Source organism: Protopterus annectens, chromosome 2.part2, assembly GCF_019279795.1.
Source record: "Protopterus annectens isolate FY-2018-M chromosome 2.part2, PAN1.0, whole genome shotgun sequence".
In the NCBI taxonomy this organism is placed as follows: domain Eukaryota; kingdom Metazoa; phylum Chordata; order Ceratodontiformes; family Protopteridae; genus Protopterus; species Protopterus annectens.
This window is the reverse complement of record NC_056730.1, coordinates 352,921,006-352,942,732: the sequence shown is the minus strand read 5'-3', so window position 1 is coordinate 352,942,732 and position 21,727 is coordinate 352,921,006. Positions and strand designations below refer to the sequence as shown.

Sequence of the window (21,727 nt, the reverse complement as noted above, 5' to 3'; positions counted from 1 at the left end):
AGTCTCCTCCTGGACTCCCAACTTTTCATATTAGTCTATCAAGACCCCCATTTCCACCTGCTATGACATTCATCACAAGTACCCCACACTGCAACCTAGAGAGACATTCTAGGGCAGGTGCAGCACTCCAAACCCCAGAGATTACACTTCACTGCTTTGACCACAGCTTCTCTATTCTAGCTCCCATACTATGGTAATCACTATAACAAAATGCCACTAAAATATTCAAATACCTTAACTTCCGACACCAACTCAAATGATTACTACTGAAACATGAATGTAAATGATACAATACAGGCCATCTCGCATAACTAAACTGGCACTCATGCAATAACACAGTATCCTTGTTCATCCTCGTATCTCAAGCTGACTTCAGCCTTCACCTCCAGACTTTAAGAGACAAAGTTTATTACAACCTAGGCTGAGCTGTATTCAGTCATGCTTGATCAGCTCTCTACCCTGGTATGTAAAACAATGACAACCACAAATCCTTCCTTAAATATGTAAGAAACCTTAAAAACAATGTCCAGCACTGTGCAAAGCTAATAGAAAATGATATCACATAATCAATCCAGAGAACATAGCCAATCTTCTACCAGATAAATTTAGCTCTACCTTCACCCCTCATCTGCCCTCCTATACTCCCAAATCTCATATGCACATCTACACCCCCCTACAAATTCCCCATGAACAAGGCCTCACTGCACCAAAGTCAAAAAACACTGCTTCTTTGGGACCACAGGGATACTAACTGGAAAAATTGAAAAAAGGACCTGTCAGACTCCCTCTAGAAGCTACTCAATGTCAGCCTCAAACAGACTTTGTGTTGGATGAATGGAGGACAGCAACTGTTGTCCCCTTGCACAAAGGAGGAGCAGTAACTGACCAGGGAAATTACAGACCCATTACGTCTGGCAAGCCTCATTTGTAAAGCTAAAAAAAAGGTCAATATGGATGTGAAGGTCCCTACTCCAGGCCGATAATCAAGGAGCCTCAATCTTCACCACTGACACAGCCACTAAGAGGAAAAATGGACTCACACAGTATTTTCAGATGCAGCTCTCTGCACCAAGCATGATTTCCCTTAAGAGCACACAGGGAGCACACTCCAGGCCAGGGGTTGGACTCTCTCTCTCCATGCCCCAAACAAGACTCCACACTGACCACTGTGGAGCTCTGTGTCCCTGTTCCGAGTAGCTGACACACACACTTGGATATTTGATTTACACACACACACACACACACACACACACACACACACACACACACACACACACACACACCTGGGAAAGGCTGACCTCTCTGCCCAGACTATAAGGTAATTATGCTGCTACCAGTTAGCTACACTAAGGCTCTTACAAGAGTACCCAATTATACTGAATAAAATTAACACTAATACAAATGGTAAAGCTTGACCAATGCAGCAAGGCTTTCAGGAGCTGCCACAGTGTCACTAAAATAAGCATAAGTACTTTTAAGATGTTAAAAGTATTCTCTAAAAGACCGTCCACAATGAAATGTATAGAAATATTTAATAATAAATAAAATAGAAAACATGAGAATACTGAATATCTAGTTGCAATAAACACCAGAGTTTCAATAACATGGTTGGATAGCTTCACATAGATGCAGAAAAACAATATTTAACTAATCTTACTATATGTTCCTGACTGACTAAAGAATTAATGTTCCCTGGTTACATATTAAAGTAAGGCAAGAAGTGGTGAAGCCAACCCATTTAATTTTTCAAACTATTTTTCAAAATTAGCTGAACTGAGATTAACCTCTTCCCTTCTAGAATTCCCTGATAAAACATATACATTTAATCAGTTATAATAATACTGATTGACATACAAGTCCAGCAGGACCCACTGTTGATGCAGTTTTAACACACAACTTTACAAATATATTTTACACAAGCATCTGTACAAATCAGTGTGATAGTTACATGACATAAAATTCTTTACAAAACTCTAGCTAGCTATGCTGGCACATGTTATACATGCACTGCTCTACTCTCCATGGCACAGATGGCACTACATCATATCATCACAATGGAATTAATAAATAAGGACATAGGTAACCTACAAACTCTTGACCCAAAATTGTTTGTATAGGTTAAGGGTAGAGTCTACCTACTTAGCATGGCTTCTTTGAGAAAGTTACTAAAGCAATGGATGAGGACAAATTACTACACGCTGCATACCTAGACCTGGAAAATGTGTATGACACAATCACACCCCTGTATCATAGATAAAACTATCCCAGCTAAATGTTACTTCTCATGTAACTTTTTGAATAGAAAATTGGGTCACAAACAGAACCCAGAAAAGTATGGTGGGTCATCATTCTATCTCCTCCAAAAGACCTGTCATTAGTGGTGTACCCCAGGGTTCAGTCCTTTGGCACTCTCCTCTTTGGCATTTACTTTTCAGAGATCAAAGCTATTGTCAAGGGTTTACGGCCAAGCAAGTTTTCACCAAATTATTGAAGAGGACTATTCCCAAACCAATAACTGGTGTCAAGACCATGGAATAAAACTGAATTCCAAGAAATGTATAATAGTATCCTTCAGCAAGCAAGGTGTTCCTTGTACCTATCACACTTATGACACACCCCTGAAAACTGATCCAGCAGCTAGGGACCTGGGAACCTGTGTACACAATGATTTGTCCTCCAATCACCATGAATAAACCACTGTTAAGAAAGTGCTTTTTCATCATACTGCTGATTGCTAGGGGTTTGACATCCAAACAGCTGTGATCATTCCACTGTATTTCTGGGCTGATCATTAAGTATGATGTTCCGCTTTGGTATGCGCCTCTCAGAAGACTTGAGTAAACTGGAACATTCACAGTATTTTCTTACAAAAAAAATCAAGGTCATACAAACTATGCAGACCATCTAAAAACCTTCTCTCTCTTCTCAATGTCATACAGGCCAGTTACAAGCAATTAAAATAAAAATAAAGCAATGAACTGACCACGGCTCGGTGAATTCAAACAGTTTTAATAAAACACATAAGAGTAAGCGCTTTCACGATTTACAACTAATCGCTTCTTCAGACTCCATTCATACAAATAAAACAACTAAATTTAAATTAATACTGACCAATCAGATACCACATCCTATATGACATTATTAATTAATAACAATTAAAAAATTCTAAGCTTTAAAGCAGCATAAAAAAAATTGTAATAAAAAATGTGTCATATAATTAAACCAATAAATTCAATGTTTCTGAGACCTAGCTTTCAGGAAGGGTTTCAGTGAAACTATACCATTTAGCCCTGGTGGTTTATCTGCCTGTAGTTGTAGTATCCATTTCTGCTCTATTTCTTCTACTCTGTTGTTTATATCACCCCCTCTAATATTTTGTTCAATAATTTCTAGCACCATAAAATTAAATATATGTTGCGTGTCCTCAGTTAACACGTTTCGCTAGAGCATTAGTATCCTTCTTGTTAGGTTATCTCTTAGATGTTCTAATACACGTTCTTTGATGCATCTATTGGTTTTCCCTATGTAAAAAACAAAACATTTAGTACAAAAACTGAAGTAAACTACGTGCTGTGTTTTACAGTCTGTATAGAAATTAATTTCTATATCAAAATTCAAAGTGGGGTGTGAAAAGGTAGGTTTACTATACAGATAGCTTACATGCCATGCAGTTCCTGCATGGAAATGTGCCAGTTCTTTGAGATTTTATTAAGCATCTGTTGTTCCTTGTTTTATAACAAAGTTGTCTTATCAGAGATTTCTTGTTACTAAAACAAAAATGTGGGCTATCAATAACCCCATCCAGTTCACTGATTGACCTTAGGATGTTCCAGTTTTTTTCAAAAATTGAGCAAAATCTCCTGATGTTACTAGAATAGGTCACTGAAAACCTAATCATATTAGAATCATTCTTATATGTGTTATTTTCTATACTAATAGTGCCAGAGAAGTAGGGTTTGGCTTTGTCTTTCCTTTATTGTGACACATACCTAATACTGTTCCTAATATCTTTATCACTGTAACCTCTTTCTTTGAACTCTTCTTTTAATGTTAATATTGCTGTATCTAGGCCTTCAGTTATGCATCACAGACACCATTGAAACAAGTGTAGCTGCAAACATTATACATCACGTATAATGTTTCTATCCCATTATTGTCAGTTAAGCATTATATGGCTCATTCAATCCTGCCTTCTTTTCCAACACCTAGAAAACCATTTTGAATTCACTGACAAAATATAATATAATAATATAATAAAATTTCCTGTAGCTTTAGATAGAAATGATAGAGCTTTCACTGAAACTAGGTCTGCTTATTTCCACAGAATGATACCCTAATTAAGTCTAATGGTATACAATCTACCAGGATCTGGACTACCTGAATGATAAATTAAATTATGGCCTGTAAATTGCAAGTGCACTTTGTGATCTCCTTGAAATTATACTTGAAAACAATGTTTTTGTTTTCAATGAGAACTTCTATCTACAAAGGATTGGTGTGGCTATGGGTACAGCCTGTGAAAATAGCTACGCCAACCTAGTACTAGTGGCATGGAAAATGAGTCATCTATTGCAAGGTAATGAATACCAAAGTAAGATTCTATGGTATACACATTTCGTAGATGATGCATTTTTGTTATGGGGGGGGGGGTACTACTGAAGAATTGGAACAACTGATTGAACATCTACATAGTACCACCGATTTTCTAAGATTTACATATGAATATTCCTATGAGACCATTGATTTTTTGGATTCCTAGTACCCAAGTATCAGGTTTTGAAACAAAGTAAACATATTCTCCACAGTTTGTACCAGTCTCTGTCTATAATAATCATCTACTATTGCAGAAACAGCATCACACACACACACAAGTATGCACCCAACATGTTAAAAATGACATTAAGGGACCTGATTTGCCAGTATTGATGATCCACCAAAGATATGCTTACTGTTGTCCAATCTACCACTGCTTAGAACCCACCAATGACAAGACAGTACTGGGTGATTTTTGTTTGTCAAAAAGCAATAAACTTTATATGCTACAGTCCCACATTAGTCAATCCAATTACTGACCCATTAACCCTAGGCTGCTGTCTCATTCTTAATCCCTGGGACTGCATTACCTTGGATGACTGCCTATTTCTCTGACACAAATTGGAAGATGAGGCAGAAAATAACACATTGAAAATCCATACAGTTAAGAGGTATGATTTCATATTCAATGACAACTATTCTCCCTGTAACATCGGAAAAGCTGCAATTTAATGAAAAACCTGTGTACTTTTAATGTCAATGCATTTGTGAGCTAGATGGGGTTATTGATGATAGACCACTTTGTGCATGTGTCTCTCTTTTAGTAACAAGAAATCTCTTACACACACACACACACACACACACACACACACACACACACACACATACATACACAAATCACACACACACACACACACACACACACTTACTGACACAAACATTCTGCTTTCATGCATGCACTCACTCACACCATACTTGCCTATTAACACAGGTGCTGTCTCTTTAAAAGGCAATGGCAGCAAATCCATAGTCCCTCTTCAGCAAGAACACACACATTGATTCTTTGGCACCAAATAATGGCATGAATACACAGACCCTTCTTTGGTGCAAAAAAAAAAAACTAGAAGGATGCTTTACTTCATGCACCGATGTTAGAGTTACAGGTCATGGTGAAAAACACAACAAAAAGTGTTTTGGGGCATGTGTACATTGTTTTACTTAGAGGAAAATCAAAAGATGCCTCTGAGGCGTGTTAGAACATCTAATCTAAGAGATGTAACTAACAAGAAGGATACTAATGCTCTAGCGAAACATGTGTTAACTGAGGACACGCAACATATATTTAATTTTATGGTGCTAGAAATTATTGAACAAAACATTAGAGGGGTGATATAAACAATTGAGTAGAAGAAATAGAGCAGAAATGGATACTACAACTACAGGCAGATAAACCACCAGGGCTAAATGGTGTAGTTTCACTGAAACCCTTCCTGAAAGCTAGGTCTCTGAAACATTGAATTTATTGATTTAATTATATGACACATTTTTTTATTACTATTTTTTGTATACTGCTTTAAAGCTTAGAATTTTTTAATTATTAATTAATGATGTCATATAGGATGTGGTATCTGATTGGTCAGTATTAATTTAAATTTAGTTGTTTTATTTGTATGAATGGAGTCTGAAGAAGTGATTAGTTGTAAATCCTGAAAGCGCTTACTCTTATGTGTTTTATTAAAACTGTTTGAATTCACCGAGCCGTGGTCAGTTTGTTGCTTTATTTTTATTTTAATTCTGCTCTGAGGTGTAAACCGGGCGTTTATCCAGTTTGTGGAATTTGTTTTGCATAGTTACAAGCAATCTCTGCCTCAACATACACTATCGTTTCAGACCTACTGAATATCCACAAGTCTAACAGGAGCATAAACACCCACTCAAGAGATCTAAATCTCTTTTGAAACATCAAAAGAACGTTAGATGGTTAGATATATATCACAGAAAAGACCACTTCTTTGGAATTGTCTACCTCACCACATAAAGCAGAGTACTTTGTACACTATTTAAACATAATCTGGATGAGTGGATGAGCAACCTCAAATTTATCTCTGGTTTAGCACCCTTGTCCCTCATGGACAGGGACAACATGTTCTGCTTGTCCCTGGGTTATTCGGACTTAAAATATCAACAGTCTAGTAAGCTCCTACGAACCAGTGGCATCTAATCATAACAAGAATACACAAATACACTATTTTATAAACTTTAGATAGAAGGGTCAACACAGTCAGCCAGGTTCACAAGGATAAAATTCAATGAAGAAGTAAACGTCCTTCACAGAACTGTGAAGAAACCCTCCTCTTTCAGCAGATTGCCTGCTACTGCTACTGTCACTTGCTTGAAGTGCTGTTAAAAAGCACACCACCACTTTATGGCAGTACAATGGTAAAATATATGCTTAATGATGCATTTACATAAAAAGAAATGAAAATGTTACTTCCCCACTCAGTCTCCCAAGGTTGGGGCATTGGCAATCTCATGCTGATGCAGCCAGAACACTTCCTGCAACAACCACAAGAGTGAAGCAACATTAATTTCTGCAGGTAACAGCAGACACCCACCACTGTCCTTTTCTTAAACCTTGATGCCGATATACATAAACACAAAGGCTATTCAAAAGATATAATGGGACACTCAAAGCTTTAAGAATCAGCAGAGTAGAATAAAATATTGTTATTAATTTCTCTTCAACTCCTGTCAGAAATGTGCATAACTTCTGTAATTATGCAGAGATGTCCCAGGACATGAAACAGTGAAGCTCAGTATCTTACTCTTAAACAGCAAAGGACACTAAATAATGCTTAATGCAGTAACCAAAGAGTACATATTTGCTCTAGAACAGAAGGCATCCATATTAATGTGAGTATAAAGAAATATGCGTGCATACAAATCACAAGGTACCTTGAATGTCTGGCAACAATTTCTTCCCAAAGTTGCAATGATGTTACTTGCTGTGGTACAGTAATCTGTTCATTGCGCACGCCAGCTAGTTCAGCACTTCTTGCAAAGTATAACACTGTAATCTGCAAAATAAAGCAAGTTGTGCATTATACCAATTTGTTTCAAATAACACATAACCATACCCATCCCATTAAAATCAAACCCTATAATAATAAAATATACAGAGGCTACCTAGCTGAAATCATAATCTTAACTCTTAGACATCTACTCTCACAGCTTGCAGTAAGACTTTGCCTACAAGGATTTTTATTCCTTACAAGTTTTCATGTTGTCCTATCACACAATCTGCACATTTTTTTAGATTTGCAAGCCATTCCAAGTGCTCAGATATAGTTTGAGTTAGTGTCTCCCTTTATCTAATACTTCAAATACATTTCCAACAATTCTGCACTACAAAAGTATTGTTATTTCATGTGGAATGCAATCAGATTAACAGCCATGGCCCACAGGGATAGTAAGAACATTAACAAATATACTTAAACCTTGTTTTTATTCTACACGATTAACAAATATACTTAAGCCTAGTTTTTAATCTGCAGTTTTGAACAGCAGAAGTCCCAAAGCTTGGTAAAGCAAGTCTGGAAATACAATTAAAAAGCTTATTTACCAGTTATTTGTTTTTTCCACTAGCTAAAGGAATCACTTATTCATTATTTTTTTTCCTATAACCTACTTAATCTAATTGAGGGTCACAAGAACGTTGACCCCAATCCTGGCACTCAGTAACAGCAAGTCAGACAAACTAATCCTGAACAGGGATGAGCGAGTGCACGCGCACACACACACAGACACACAGACACACACACACACACACACACACACACACACACACACACACACACACACACAAACATACACAAACACACACACACGCAATGAGTTGGCTCTCCAGTTCACTTCCTGGCTGGGGTAACTCTCAGTGTGTAGACTCATTGTCCTCTCTGTCCACATGAGGTTTTACTAAGCGCTCCAGTTTCCTCCCACATTTCATAGATATCATATGCACAGACTAAAACAATCACTTTCTTCCCCTAAATAATACTACAGATGTGAACAAGAGCTGGAGAATTGGGGAATAAAGGTTTCTGATGTTGGTGATGTGGCTTCTCTAGAAACAAGCCCCAGGACCAGGTAATTTAAAATGCACTCTCAGAAATTATAATTTTATCTGACATGCTTTTTCACGTACCAGTACTGATTAGTATCACTGCATTGTTTATGCCACTGAAAAAGCTGACTCTCAAGACACACATGAGCCTAGAAAAGCTTTGGTCCCAGACCCACAGCAATGTGCACTTTCCAACATGGTGTTTCAAGTAAATCCTGCTGAATCCGCCAGCTTGAAAGAAACATAACTTATGCAGCAACAGCTCAAGGAACTTGCATCAGCAGAAGTTGCGCAGCTTCTGACCTCCATAAACCAGTTCAAGTTGTCTATTGACATTTTTCAAGTTTCTTTCCAAGCACAACTACAGGAGATAAAAGCAACCATCTTCATCCTGGCAAACTACACAAGACACAACCTTGACACTACAAGTAGAATATCAGACTGCCTTTTTGTTGGATGTTTTGCAACCCATCAATGATCAAATGGATGACCATGAAAATCAATAAGGCAGTTACAGTTTGCAAAGTCTGGGACTTCAAAACGGAGCTGAATTAAAGGACATGCTCTGCTCCATGCAGGAATGGATTCCCACTACTCCGAGTCTTGAACTGATACCAAAGTTAATGATGGAAATGGGAGCATTAGCACACTCTCCACAACCAGGGACACTCCCAAGGCCACCTTATCAAAAGAAGGATGGAGTCTGAAACGCCACATGGGCTGGGAAAAGAAAGATATACAGTATCTGGGTCTTAAGATACACTTCAACAATGATTATTCTAAAACAAGTCTTACAACAAAGGAGAGTCTGGCTTCCTTTAATAACATTTTTTCCAAACAAAAGGCATAAAAACTGCTACTCTGTATCATGCCCATATGCAGATTTTGCTCTCTGGGTTCCATATATTCCACAAGGTGGAGGATGCCTTTCCTTTATGAAAGAAAAAGGTTGGCATATAAATGAACAGCATGGACTTATACTCTGCTCAAGATAAACATGGAAGGTTATCAAGTGGTATTACATCAGTGTCTCCTAGCCCTAAGAGATACAAGAATCTCCCAGATATGTAGACTCAGGATATGATCAGGTGCCAGCCTGAGGAAACAATAAGATATACATTTTATTTTCTAGCTGGACTATTAATAAACCAAGCTGAGTACATTCCCAGTTCAATGACTTTTTGCTTAACTGCCTAATACTATAATGCTTAATACTACAGTCATATAATCCACATTGGCTGGATTCTATTTGCATGTCATTATTCAGGGATGATAAATATTACTGTATTTTAAAATAGAGTTTTTCTTTTTTAACCTCATAACAGGACTCTAAAGGAACACACCACTTTTTTTGTCATCAGTTGTCCTAGAGTCCACTCTTTCCAACCTTGACTAGACAGCAGTTACTGTACTACGATTCCCTTATGGCAGTGAATCTATAGTGGGGAGTCACAGCATATTTTATTATCCCACAACTCTGGAAGTTCATACAAAGTTTTGTATATGGTTCTAACAATTACTGACAGTCATCATTTTAGGTTATCATGTTTTCCTTGTTAAATTGGAATCTATCTTACAGACATGTTATAGAAAATCTTTAGATGTAGTTCATTCTTTATTGGTTAGTTATGTGTATAGACTGCACCTATTGTTAATTACAAATAATATTGGTATGCAAGAGGACCATGTGACAGTCTTACTCTGGAGTGCAACTGTATGGCCTGGTTGCTGAATCGGGACTAAACATTTTTTCCTAGTTCTTCTGTACATTAAGTTGTTTAGCATAAACATAAATGGTATCATTTCCCCTATCAAACAAGCCAGGCTGCATATCTGGATTAGAATAAACAACCCTAATGGTTTAGAAGTGGATGACCCCATTTTTCAAACACTGAACACTCAGTGATAGCAGTATGGGGCTATGATGTAGTGGCCTCTTCTGAAACAAAGACAAAATCCACACAAGTACAACAAGGTGCACGGCTTAAAGTCCAATAATCAAAGCAAAACAAAACTTGCCAGCACACAACCATCAGTAAGTACTCCATAATACAGCAGTTAAACCTTTATTTCACCATTTGCATACAGGTTTCGGCAATCCAGCCTTCATCAGTGCATTTAAAACTAACAGCATAACATCTAATTTAAATACCTAAAGCTTCATAGTGACTGGCTACTGAACAATCCTCTACACATACCACCGCTAGGGTTTTTCATATTAATGTCGTTGGGCATTATAATACTGACTGGATTGTCTATTTGGCTACCTGTAGTTGTTAAGTCTTTTATGTGAGGCAGACATCACATTCATTTAAACTGATTTCTGAGCACCTTAGTGATATTAGGTGTGTTAGGATGTCAAATGCTTTATATAAGCATACTATGAAGCATAATGTGGCTAATTTTCAGTTTGTAATTATTAACAACATCACATTGAATTAGGAATAATAAATGTGGATTGGCATACCATGTTAGATAAAAGGGTTGTATCATTAGGCTGAGGGGTCTATTTTCTCCAGGACTTAATGAACATTTATAGGTAGCCAATCATTGTGAAGCTTTAGGTATTTATATTGGATGTTATGCTGTTTCGTCTTAAATGCACTGATGAAAGATGAATTGCTAAAACTGGTATGCAAATGGTGAAATAAAAGTTTATCTGCTATATTGTGGAGTATTTACTGATGGTTGTGTGCTGGCAGTTTTTGTGTTTTCTTGTAGTGGCCTCTTCTGCCCACACTTCAGTAAGGCGGAGAGGTGGTGACCTTTTAGTTAACAAGTGCTTTTACTCAGGCCAGATTTTACACAACTTTCATTTGCCAAGGGGTAGAGCAGCAGATGTTACCTTGCATGTGGGAAGGCGGATACTACCCATGGTTAAGCGTATGCTTACATCCAGCCACAGGAGTCAGGTTCACTAGACACATTTTCCAATATATAAATATACTATAGATTAATGGGTTTAATGGAAGACTATTTGTATCACTGATTCACAGGACCCCACCACAAAAAATCTTCCTTGGTTGTCTCCTTTAGTTAAATATATGAAGGCCTGGAGTGACCAAATTGTCATTAGTGGATACGGGAACCTATCTCACCCCCAGAACTTCACAAAATACCCGGTATTCTGCATGTTCAATGCACCATGTAGCATATATATATGACTGCTAGATCTTTCCCAGTTTTATACTGCAACCCCTTGTCCTTACTCTGACAATGACAATAATCATCAGAGTTGCTTCCCCGTCCGTAAAATCTGGAGATTTAAGCCATTCAGCAACAGACAACCTGATTTTTTCAAGCATACATGGAATGTCACTTAAGAATTTATTTCAGTCCACAAAGGAAGAGATTATTTTTCCCACTTTTTATAGGATGCTTTTAAAGGACTCCTATGTGCTAAGCTGTGGGTATGGGCCAATGCTTTTCGATACCAGGAAGCACAGAACTAATTCCACTGCAGGACGAATACAGGCAAAAGATAGTACAACACACTTCTCCCAAAATCTCAGTCAGCAGTTAGGTCTTTATTGAACATTAAAGCAAAAATAAAGGAAATTATACACATACAAAATAGATATCAGCTTGGACACATTGGCCTGAAAATGTAAACTGAAAGCAAGCCAGTCCGCACTCCTACTTTTCAGAAGAGATGGAAAGCAAGTCTTGCATCTTAACAGAGGAGATTTTAAACAGTTATAGGAAGTAGAAACATCTTTGTTGACCCCAAAGGTTCAGTTTGGCCTTTCCTGGAAATAGTAAGATTAGACACAAGGTTATCAAATTTGTTTACTTTAACTGCAGAACAAACACAATTGCTAGTGCAGTCCACTGCCAAGAAGGAACTATTTTCAACTATTAAAAAGTTGAAACATAACAAAGCTCTAGGGAGTGATGGCTTGCTATACAAACTATTTCCCCTGCCTGAATTAGTCCTTCTCTAGAATGCTTGCTCATGTGGCTCGAAGAGGGCAGTAGACCCACGATCCTGGAAACAATCCTTATAAGCTGAACTCTCTCTTTTGAACACTGATAGCAACATTTATATGGGTATATGGTCAACATGGTTACTCCCCTCTTTACTACATCGAGATCAAGTAATCTTTGTTAAAGGAAGAGTTGTGTGGCATAATATCCTAAGAGTTGCACAATGGCTTGAATGAGGACATTTCCATAACCTTCCTGTGGCCCTACATTTAGCTGATGCAGAGAAGACATTTAATATTAGATATTCGCATTTATTTTGGGTCTTAGAATTATGTCTCTTCCCATTCACTTTTCTAGATATCCTGAGTTATACACTAAGAGTCTATGGTGCTGGAGTGGGTAGGACCCTATATTTCACAACCCCTGATCATTTCCAGCAAAGTTATGCAACAAAGCCCTTTAGCAATACAGCTGTTCATTCCAGCAATTGAACCACAAGCTATGAGCCTTAGAAAAATATTTAAAATATTTCACAGATGATACCAAGGATGCAGGGGTGACTCCAAGAAAGGTCATCTACAGATAGTGCTACACAACCTATTAATCTTTCTTAGTGATCCACAGAAAACTCTTTCTTTAAGCTGGGATATCTTGCAAGGCTGGCACATTTTCCAGATACAAGATAAAGACTCATAAGAAATTTAAAATCCAAAAACCTTTCCATTCCTTCTAGTGATTGGTGTGTGTGTGTGCATGTGCATATATATCAATACACACACACACACACACACACACACACACACACACACACACACACACACACACACACACACAAACACACACAAAACTAATTTGGTAATCTCTGTATTTCAATTACTTTGGCATTCAACTCAAACACACACACATGAACATGCACACAACCAATGTGTTAATAATCTCTGTATTTCAATTACTTTGGCATTCAACTCTAACTTATTTGAAGCTAGGAATCTGAATTACCAAACTATTTAGAGAGCAACAGATGAATGAGTAAGGGCAGACAACCTGGAATGTCTTTTTCTTTATATGAATCTACTTCTTAAAATGCTCGTGCACCCAAATGTACTTTATATCCTAAAGTGGCTCCTATAAGAACTCCCTACGCTTCCCTGAGTAAATGGGACAAGAGATGGATAAAATTCCTGTGGTCCCTTTTCTAAAGGTTTTATAAAAGTGTGCATTATGCCTTTAAAATTCAAGGAGACAGCCAACTTCCTAGCTTATTACTAGCCTACAAGGCAGTGATGGTCTGATGTTTTAGGGATCTTTTATCTTTGTGGGTCAACCTCCATGGGTCAATTTGATGGAAACCAGAATTGCACTTATTGATATACGCCACTGCAGTGGGTTATTTCAGTAAGCTCGCAACAACTTGTATTTCACAATATCAGAATATATTGGGCCATTTGCTCTATTCATGGAACTTAAATTCACAAAGTTTTACAGGCAGCAGCTTGGCCTCTTACAGGCTGGAGCTCTGTCTCAAGGGTCACCAAACAGCAACCACTAATTTGCAAGTCCCCAAAGCATAATTTCTTAACTGTAGAATGCCCTTCCTGTTTTCACTAGGGGTAAAAGATTCAAAATCTCACAGTACAAATAAAGAAATCATCATGAGACCTAATGGAGCAACTTCCAAGAAACAGACTACTATATATATTTGTGAAGTACTTTTTCACAGTTGAAAAATACAATATAATTACATTATATCTCACCCATTCCTCTTAAAACACTTCACATTTGCTGAAATGGCAAACTCAATGCAACTCATTTACTTTTGCTTATTAAATTAGTATTAGCATACATTTTTGTTAATTTGATACAGCTCCAATAAATATATGTTATCTTTTACAGATTTAATTTCAAAAGCCAAGTTAGCTTTCTCCCAGTTTGCAACAGACAAAGTAATAAGGAATAAAACAAAGAATGCTTACACCTAATGCATTTGGGGATGAATGAATTTAGGTCACTTAATGCCAAGATGGGCATGAGATGCTTTGGCTTTCTGATGCAAAAAAAAGAGCTGGAATAACATCTGGATTTTCCTGGTCCAATGAGACCTCATGGAAGGCTCTTTTTTCCTAAGCATTGTGTGCCTTCTTTTTGGCACTTTCCTCTGACTCGGTGAGATGCCTAGTAACAGGAGGGATGGGGCAATGAAGCTGAAAGAAAAGTAATCTTGTAACCCATGGTTATTATCATCCCTACCCAGCTGTTCATGGTAATGGATTCCTACACTTACAGGTAGAGGGACAAGCACCCCTAACCACTTATGGGGTGCAGCAGTTGAGCAAGTTCTCAGGGCTACAGCTTGCCTAAGACTACAAGGAACCCCAGCCGTGGCTGCAGTGGCTTCTCTATTAGAAGCCACAAATACAGGACCTACTTCCAGAGTCCTTATTTTCTTATTGCTGTTACTCACTCTAAATCCACACCTGTCACAGGCTTTCCAGGTTTTGGAAAATGCCTTCTGATGAATGGAAAATATAACCCTACCAATGACAAGGTTTACACTTCCTGTACTATCTTCTCCACAAGTGCCTTTAACTTGTGGCCAAAAATTAGTTGACCTTAAAATAGAATATTTGTGAATGCTGCCTTGATGTCCTCATAAAAACTAGCTAATCTGAGTTGGGCATACCTGCAAACAGTAACAACAGATGTTAAAGATCTAGCTAATCATTCAGCTGTACACAATGTAACTATCATTGTAAGGTTTGTCATGGGAGAGGCAGATGCAGATTAAGACTACAGTTTTTCTTTAAATAGTCTGTCCAGTTACTGAACTGCAGTTTAGGTCATTTTTTCATACAGGTATTCAGGCCGTATGATAGACTTTTCAGAGGAGATAAGTTCACTTATTGCAATGGCAGAAGACATGTACACATGCTTTCACTTGCAGTTAAGAGTTCTGGACTCCTTGTCCAGTGGTTGCACTGTGTAGCTCTAAGGTGTGAAACTCTTGTGTATGGCCATGCCAAAACCAAAGCATCAGCCTTAAGAGTCTTTGACCAGAATCCCCAGATCCAAAAAGGATAGAATATCCAGATCCAAAAAGGATAAAATATCCTATCTGCCTTTTCTGTGTATGCAGACCCTTGCAACCAGTGATCCAAAAGCAGTCCCAGTAGCCAGCATGACAACACTGGCTATAGGTGCCAAAATTCTTCATAGTTCCTTTCCACATAACCAAAAATGTGAAACCTGTAATTCTGTCTAATTTGTCTCCTCTTTACTATTGCCATTCAAAAGAAAAAAGTAACAGCATAACCTTTATACCAGAACCAAAGGTTTTTGGTGGTGTTCTCAGGATCTGATGCCCCCCACCCCAGCTCATCATCTCAAAGGCATGCCAGAATCATTGGTTGTTCGGGTAGGAGGTTACTGAGGAAAAACTGTCCTTTTCACTGTGTTCAAAGTCAACAGTAACAGCGTCTGTGAAATAATCAAGAGTTGTTCTTTCACTTGGCCTTCTTATATAAAAGTGAGTGTGGACTTTAACAGAAAGACCTCCTACTAGAAGCTGACATTGTTGAAGGAATTTGCTTAAGCATCTGGGTACTACTATCCTAATAGGAAAGCTCAGAGGAAGGCCTGCAAAAAAAAAAATGCCAAGGAAGAAAATGAGACCAAAGCCAACACAGTCTTGGAGGAAGGGGAACAACAAACAGTAAAAACATGTTGACTAATTATTCTGGTGCCAAAAGCAGCAATGGAATAAAAGCAGTAAAACCGCAACATTAACTATCAAAATGCAAGCCATGGAAATCGCATTTAGAAACTGGCACAGATGTCCAACAGAAAAGCTGAGGTGTCTAGGTGACCAACAGGCCTTGAACTTCTTCACCAATTCTATGAACTATGAACCACATGATAGAGTACAAGCAACACATATGGGGAAATATTAGCAAATAAAGCTTTTCATAATCGTGTTTTCCAAAGTATACCCTCTATTACTGTCAAATAAGTAGTGGCATAGCAATTCTTCTTCCACAAAATAAAAAAATCAAAAAAGAAACATGGCAAAACATGAACCATTTTCTGACACTAAAGGAGGATAGCAGCCATTAAAAACTTTGCTTGCAAATGCTCTTCAGCCTCTACACTTTTCCCACAGGGCATAAGTTCATACTAGGCTATCTGCCCTAGGGCATTTATAAGCCTAGCCAGAATGTGTTTGGCTTTCGCCACCCATTTTAAATTTATTTTGCTATGCCCTTTTTCGAGGTTAGTATACTGTGCCTCTGTCTAACAGTGACACAGAAGTGATACCCGGGGTAAACCTATGATCTCCCATCCACTCATCAAGATTCCTCTTGAAGAGAGTCAATGAGGGACTCTGCCTAACCTGGACTGGGATTTTATTCCAGAGTGAAGGGAGCCTCTAGGTTATGAATCTGTCCCTCCAGCATGTCCTATTTATTTCAGTGCTGAGGTTCAAGTCTCTCGGCGTAGCTCGATGGGATTTGGATTTTCTGAGGTGCAGCATGTCCACTAATTCCGGGTTGGACATGGCTTTATAAGTCAGGCACAGATCGCCTCTGAACAGGCGGTATGCCACTGAGTAGAGCTGGAGTTTCTTTAACTGGGCAGCATATGGCATCTGTTTGAGCCCTTTGATCCTCTTGGTGAGGTACTTTTGGGGTCTTTCCAGTTGCTGCAGGTGTCTGGTAAGGTACATACCAAAAGGGGCATTGTACTCAATTATGGGCCTGATGAGTAAGTTTAAAGTTAAGCACTTAAACAGAGGCTGAATGCCTTCATAGTACACGTCGACTTGAGCGAAAAACTGGAATACGACTTCCTTATTTGTAGACTCCTTGAGTAGTTTGCAAATTGGAAATGTCGTTTTACTAGAAAATATATGCATTTTCTGTAAGAGCACTTAACGATGGCAGACTTGGTACAAGCCTTACCCTTTGCTAAACAAGCCACTGTTCTGAATCTTACAGTTTCAATACTAAAACTGACAAAATCTAAAGAAGACAGTAATTTTCACAGTACTCATTTGGCCTAGAATACATTTCAGATAATTTTTCACTTGTCTTATCATGGAAACACACACAAAGATTTATCATCATTGAAATTTAACCTTTAAAGTCAACAAACTTTAAATAATGAATGACGGATGTAATACTAATAGTACCACAGCACCTGGGGGGATGGGGTGGTCCTTCAAATGAAATAATATGCTGAGAGGTTAAGTCTGCCTAAACTGGACATCTCACAGTACATTTCTGCTGTAAATACCCCTGCAGTCTTCAAGATCCATCATCTAAACAGAACTATCATCTAAACAGAACCAGTGGTGAAGCAAACATTTGTACTAGAGACCAAAAACATACTTCCACATTAAAAATACCAGGTGGTTCAGCAGGTTGTTGTATCTTTCGGCTTTTCCCAGTTAGGGGTTGCCACAGTGGAACTCCGGTCCGCTAATGATTGGCAGTAGATTTTTACGTACTGAGTTTCCAGCCCTGACGTACAACCTTCAACGAAGGTACGCCCATTCACGCATGTCTCCACACAGAAGACGCTTTAGCTGAGAATCGAACAGGACAACATCTTACTGTGAGGCAACAACGCTACCACAGCACCACCAGCAAGTAGCTAACCCAAAGTATCTACCATATCTTGAACGGGCATCTTTTGCATATCAAGCAGAGCACTTCCCTGGATGACTGCAAACTGTCACTTAGAATATACAGAAAAATCTGCTTAATGATGGACACTATTAACCTCCCAACAATACTGATTGCTAGACGTCTTGATGGTTGCTTGAACATAAACATAGTAAGAAGTTATGAAATTACCGAAGAAAGAATAGCATAATTTTATTTTTATTAAAATCCTCCATAATTACAAAAATAATTTAGAGCAAATAAATATTTACACTAGGTTCTTGAGAGTACTTTCTTTTTTTTCAGTTTCTATCAGTACTGGAACCCCTCTAGCAATTAGTATTATTATTCCCTGTTCCTTTATCCCTGATACTGTGGATCTGAATTGCCCAAAGTTAAGACCTTAATAAAATCAATGCTACTGGCTGCCAAAAATCAATTATTAGAAAATGCAAATCAAAATTTAAACCAACTGTAGATGAAGTACTGAATAGTGTATACAAGATAAAATAACTAGAAATGGGATCTTAAGAAAAGGACAGGACCAAATTACATAAACAAAATGAATTTGTAGAAACAATGCCTGCAGAATATTGTTCAGGAGGGGGAGGAGTGAAATTAAAGGATGGCAGTAATGGAGTAATTTCTGTAATGCTACAGTAAATGAAAACTGTTAAAATCTATTTAGCATGAAAACAAAAGACATGTTACCAAGCTCTGTTTTATTTTCTGTTACTGTAGCTACATGTACATACAGACATAGTTAAGCACACACACATAAATATATATGTATATATATATATACACACACACACACACACAAATATATATGTATGCACCCACACACACACACATGTATACACACACATTCAAGTTTACACACATGTATACACACACACACACACACACACACACACACATGTATAAACACACACACACACACATGTATACACACACACATACACATGTACACACACACACACACACACACATACATATATATACAAACACACACATGTATACACACACATACATGTATACACACACACACATATATATATATATATATATATATATATATATATATATATATATATATATATCTATACACACACACACACACACATATATATATATATATATATATATATATATATATATATATATATATATATATATATATATACACACACACACACACACACACACATATATATATATATATATATATATATATATATATATATATATACACACACACGTATATACATATATATATATATATATATATATATATATATATATATATATATGTGTGTGTGTGTGTGTATACACACACACACACACATATATGTATGTATATACACACACACACACAAACATATATATGTATACACACACACACATATGTATGTATACACACACATATGTGTGTGTGTGTGTGTGTGTGTGTGTCTGTGTGGGGGGGGGTGTCTATGGCAGAAGATAAGAGTTTTCAGAAACTTGAAATTCATAGGTTCATAGGTAGGTACTAGGCTATCGGCCAAGGGCCTATGCAAGCCTAGCCAACAAGGTTCCCTGGCTTACGCCACCCAAGAAAGTTATTTTCCTGTGCCACTGACGAGCAGAGACAAAGAAGTGATCCCCGGGGTGTATTTCCTATTTCCCATCCACTCATCAAGATTTTTCTTGAAGAGTGCTAACAAAGAACTTTGCTTGACATAGATGGGTAGCCTGTTCCAGAGTATGGGAAGTCTCTGGGATAGGAATCTATCCCTCCAGCATGTCCTGTTTATTGTGGTGACAAGGTTTAGGTCCCTAGAGTGTGTAGTTCGGAGGGATTTGGATTTCTTTAGGTGTAGCATGTCCAACAGCTCTGGGTTTGACATAGCTTTATATGTTAGGCAGAGATCACCTCTAAGTAGGCGAAATGCTACAGAGTAAAGCTGGAGTTTTTTGAGGCGGTCAGTGTAGGGCATTTGTTTGAGTCCAGTAATCCTCTTTGTGAGGTACTTCTGTGGTCTTTCCAGCTGCTGTAGATGTCTTGTGAGGTACATTCCAAAAGGGGCGTTGTTCTCTATAATGGGTCTAATGAGTGATGAGTACAGGGTAATGATGACCTCTTTTTTCCTGGACGAGAACCCTTTTATGATGAGGTGTGCCATGTAGAAGGACTTCCTGACTACTGTGGCGATGTGACTATCAAAGGAGAGACTACTGTCCACCTGGGTCCTAAGGTCTCTTATCACATATTCGGTGTTAAGTAGATTGCTGCCTATGTGGTAGCTCATGGGTACAGAGTTTTTACCAAAGGGGATGACACTGCACTTTTTGGCATTGAGCTTGAGGCCATGGCTCTGACACCAGCCATCTGTCTCAGAGAGGCCCTTCTGTAGGATGTTCACATCATTTGGGGACTTGACTATGGCTCCTAGTTTGCAGTCATCTGCGAACTTCATTAGCCAGCGGCCTTCTGTGTTAGCCTGTACTTCAGAGAAGTAGATATCAAACAGGAGCGGTCCCAGGACGGAACCCTGTGGTACTCCACTTGTCACTGGTTTGAGGTCAGATTTGGAGTCTGCAACTTTTACAGTGTGGGTTCTGTCAGTGAGCCAGTTGGCAACCCATCTTGTGGCGTAGGGATTTATGCCTAGTTTATTGAGTTTAGCTATAATTCCAGAATGGGGGATGGTGTCAAAAGCCTTGGCGAGGTCAAGATAGGCTGTGTGAACCACTTTACCCTCATCTACAGCTTTGGCTCAAAGAAGTTGATCAGGTTCAGGAGGCATGATCTGCCTTTCACAAACCCGAACTGGGTGGGATCCAGAGTTTGGAGGTTACCAATGTCTTTGTTTATGAGTTCCATGATGATACGTTCCATGGCTTTGCAGACCAGGCTCGTCAGGCTAATAGGTCTATAGTTCCAGGGATCAGTGATGGCTCTCCCTTTGTGTAGTGGAATAACTGTTGCTGTGCGCCATTCAGTGGGCACAAAGCCTGATGCAAAGCTATTATTGAACATGGTGCTTAAGAGAGGAGCCAGCTCATTCTGAAGTTTGTGTAAAACGCAGCCTGGAATGTTGTCTGGTCCCATGGATGCTGTGTTTTTGGCTTTAGAGAGTGCAGCTTTCACCTGCGTAGTTGTGATTACAGGGACTCTGCATTCTTTCTGTATAGATATGGGCCCTTTAGGGGGTGTGGGGGGGGGGTAAAGTTAGCACTGAACCTATCTGCCAGGATGTTGGCAATATCAGTTGGTTCTGTAATTTTCATGCCTTTGTGCTGTAACTCAGAGCAGATCTGGGTGTTGCCATTGAGATTCTTGACATAGCTATAGAATGCTTATATGGTCAAGTGCATGTGATCGAGTTTCTAAAAACTCAACTTCAAAACCACAAAAAAAAAAAAAAAAAAAAAAACACAAAAATCTACCCCTTTATGTTTCTATATACATACAGTTACCCAAATTGCAAACTCCAGAGAA

At 38.3% G+C, this 21,727-nt stretch overlaps 1 protein-coding gene across 1 annotated transcript in view; it reads right to left on the bottom strand.

Moving 5' to 3' along the window:
• MOCS2 (molybdenum cofactor synthesis 2) overlaps positions 1-21,727 on the bottom strand; it is a 531,485-nt gene that overhangs the window by 455,277 nt on the left and 54,481 nt on the right. The window contains 1 exon segment of the mRNA XM_044063897.1: positions 7,489-7,610. Within this exon segment, the coding sequence (XP_043919832.1) occupies positions 7,489-7,610 (122 nt within the window).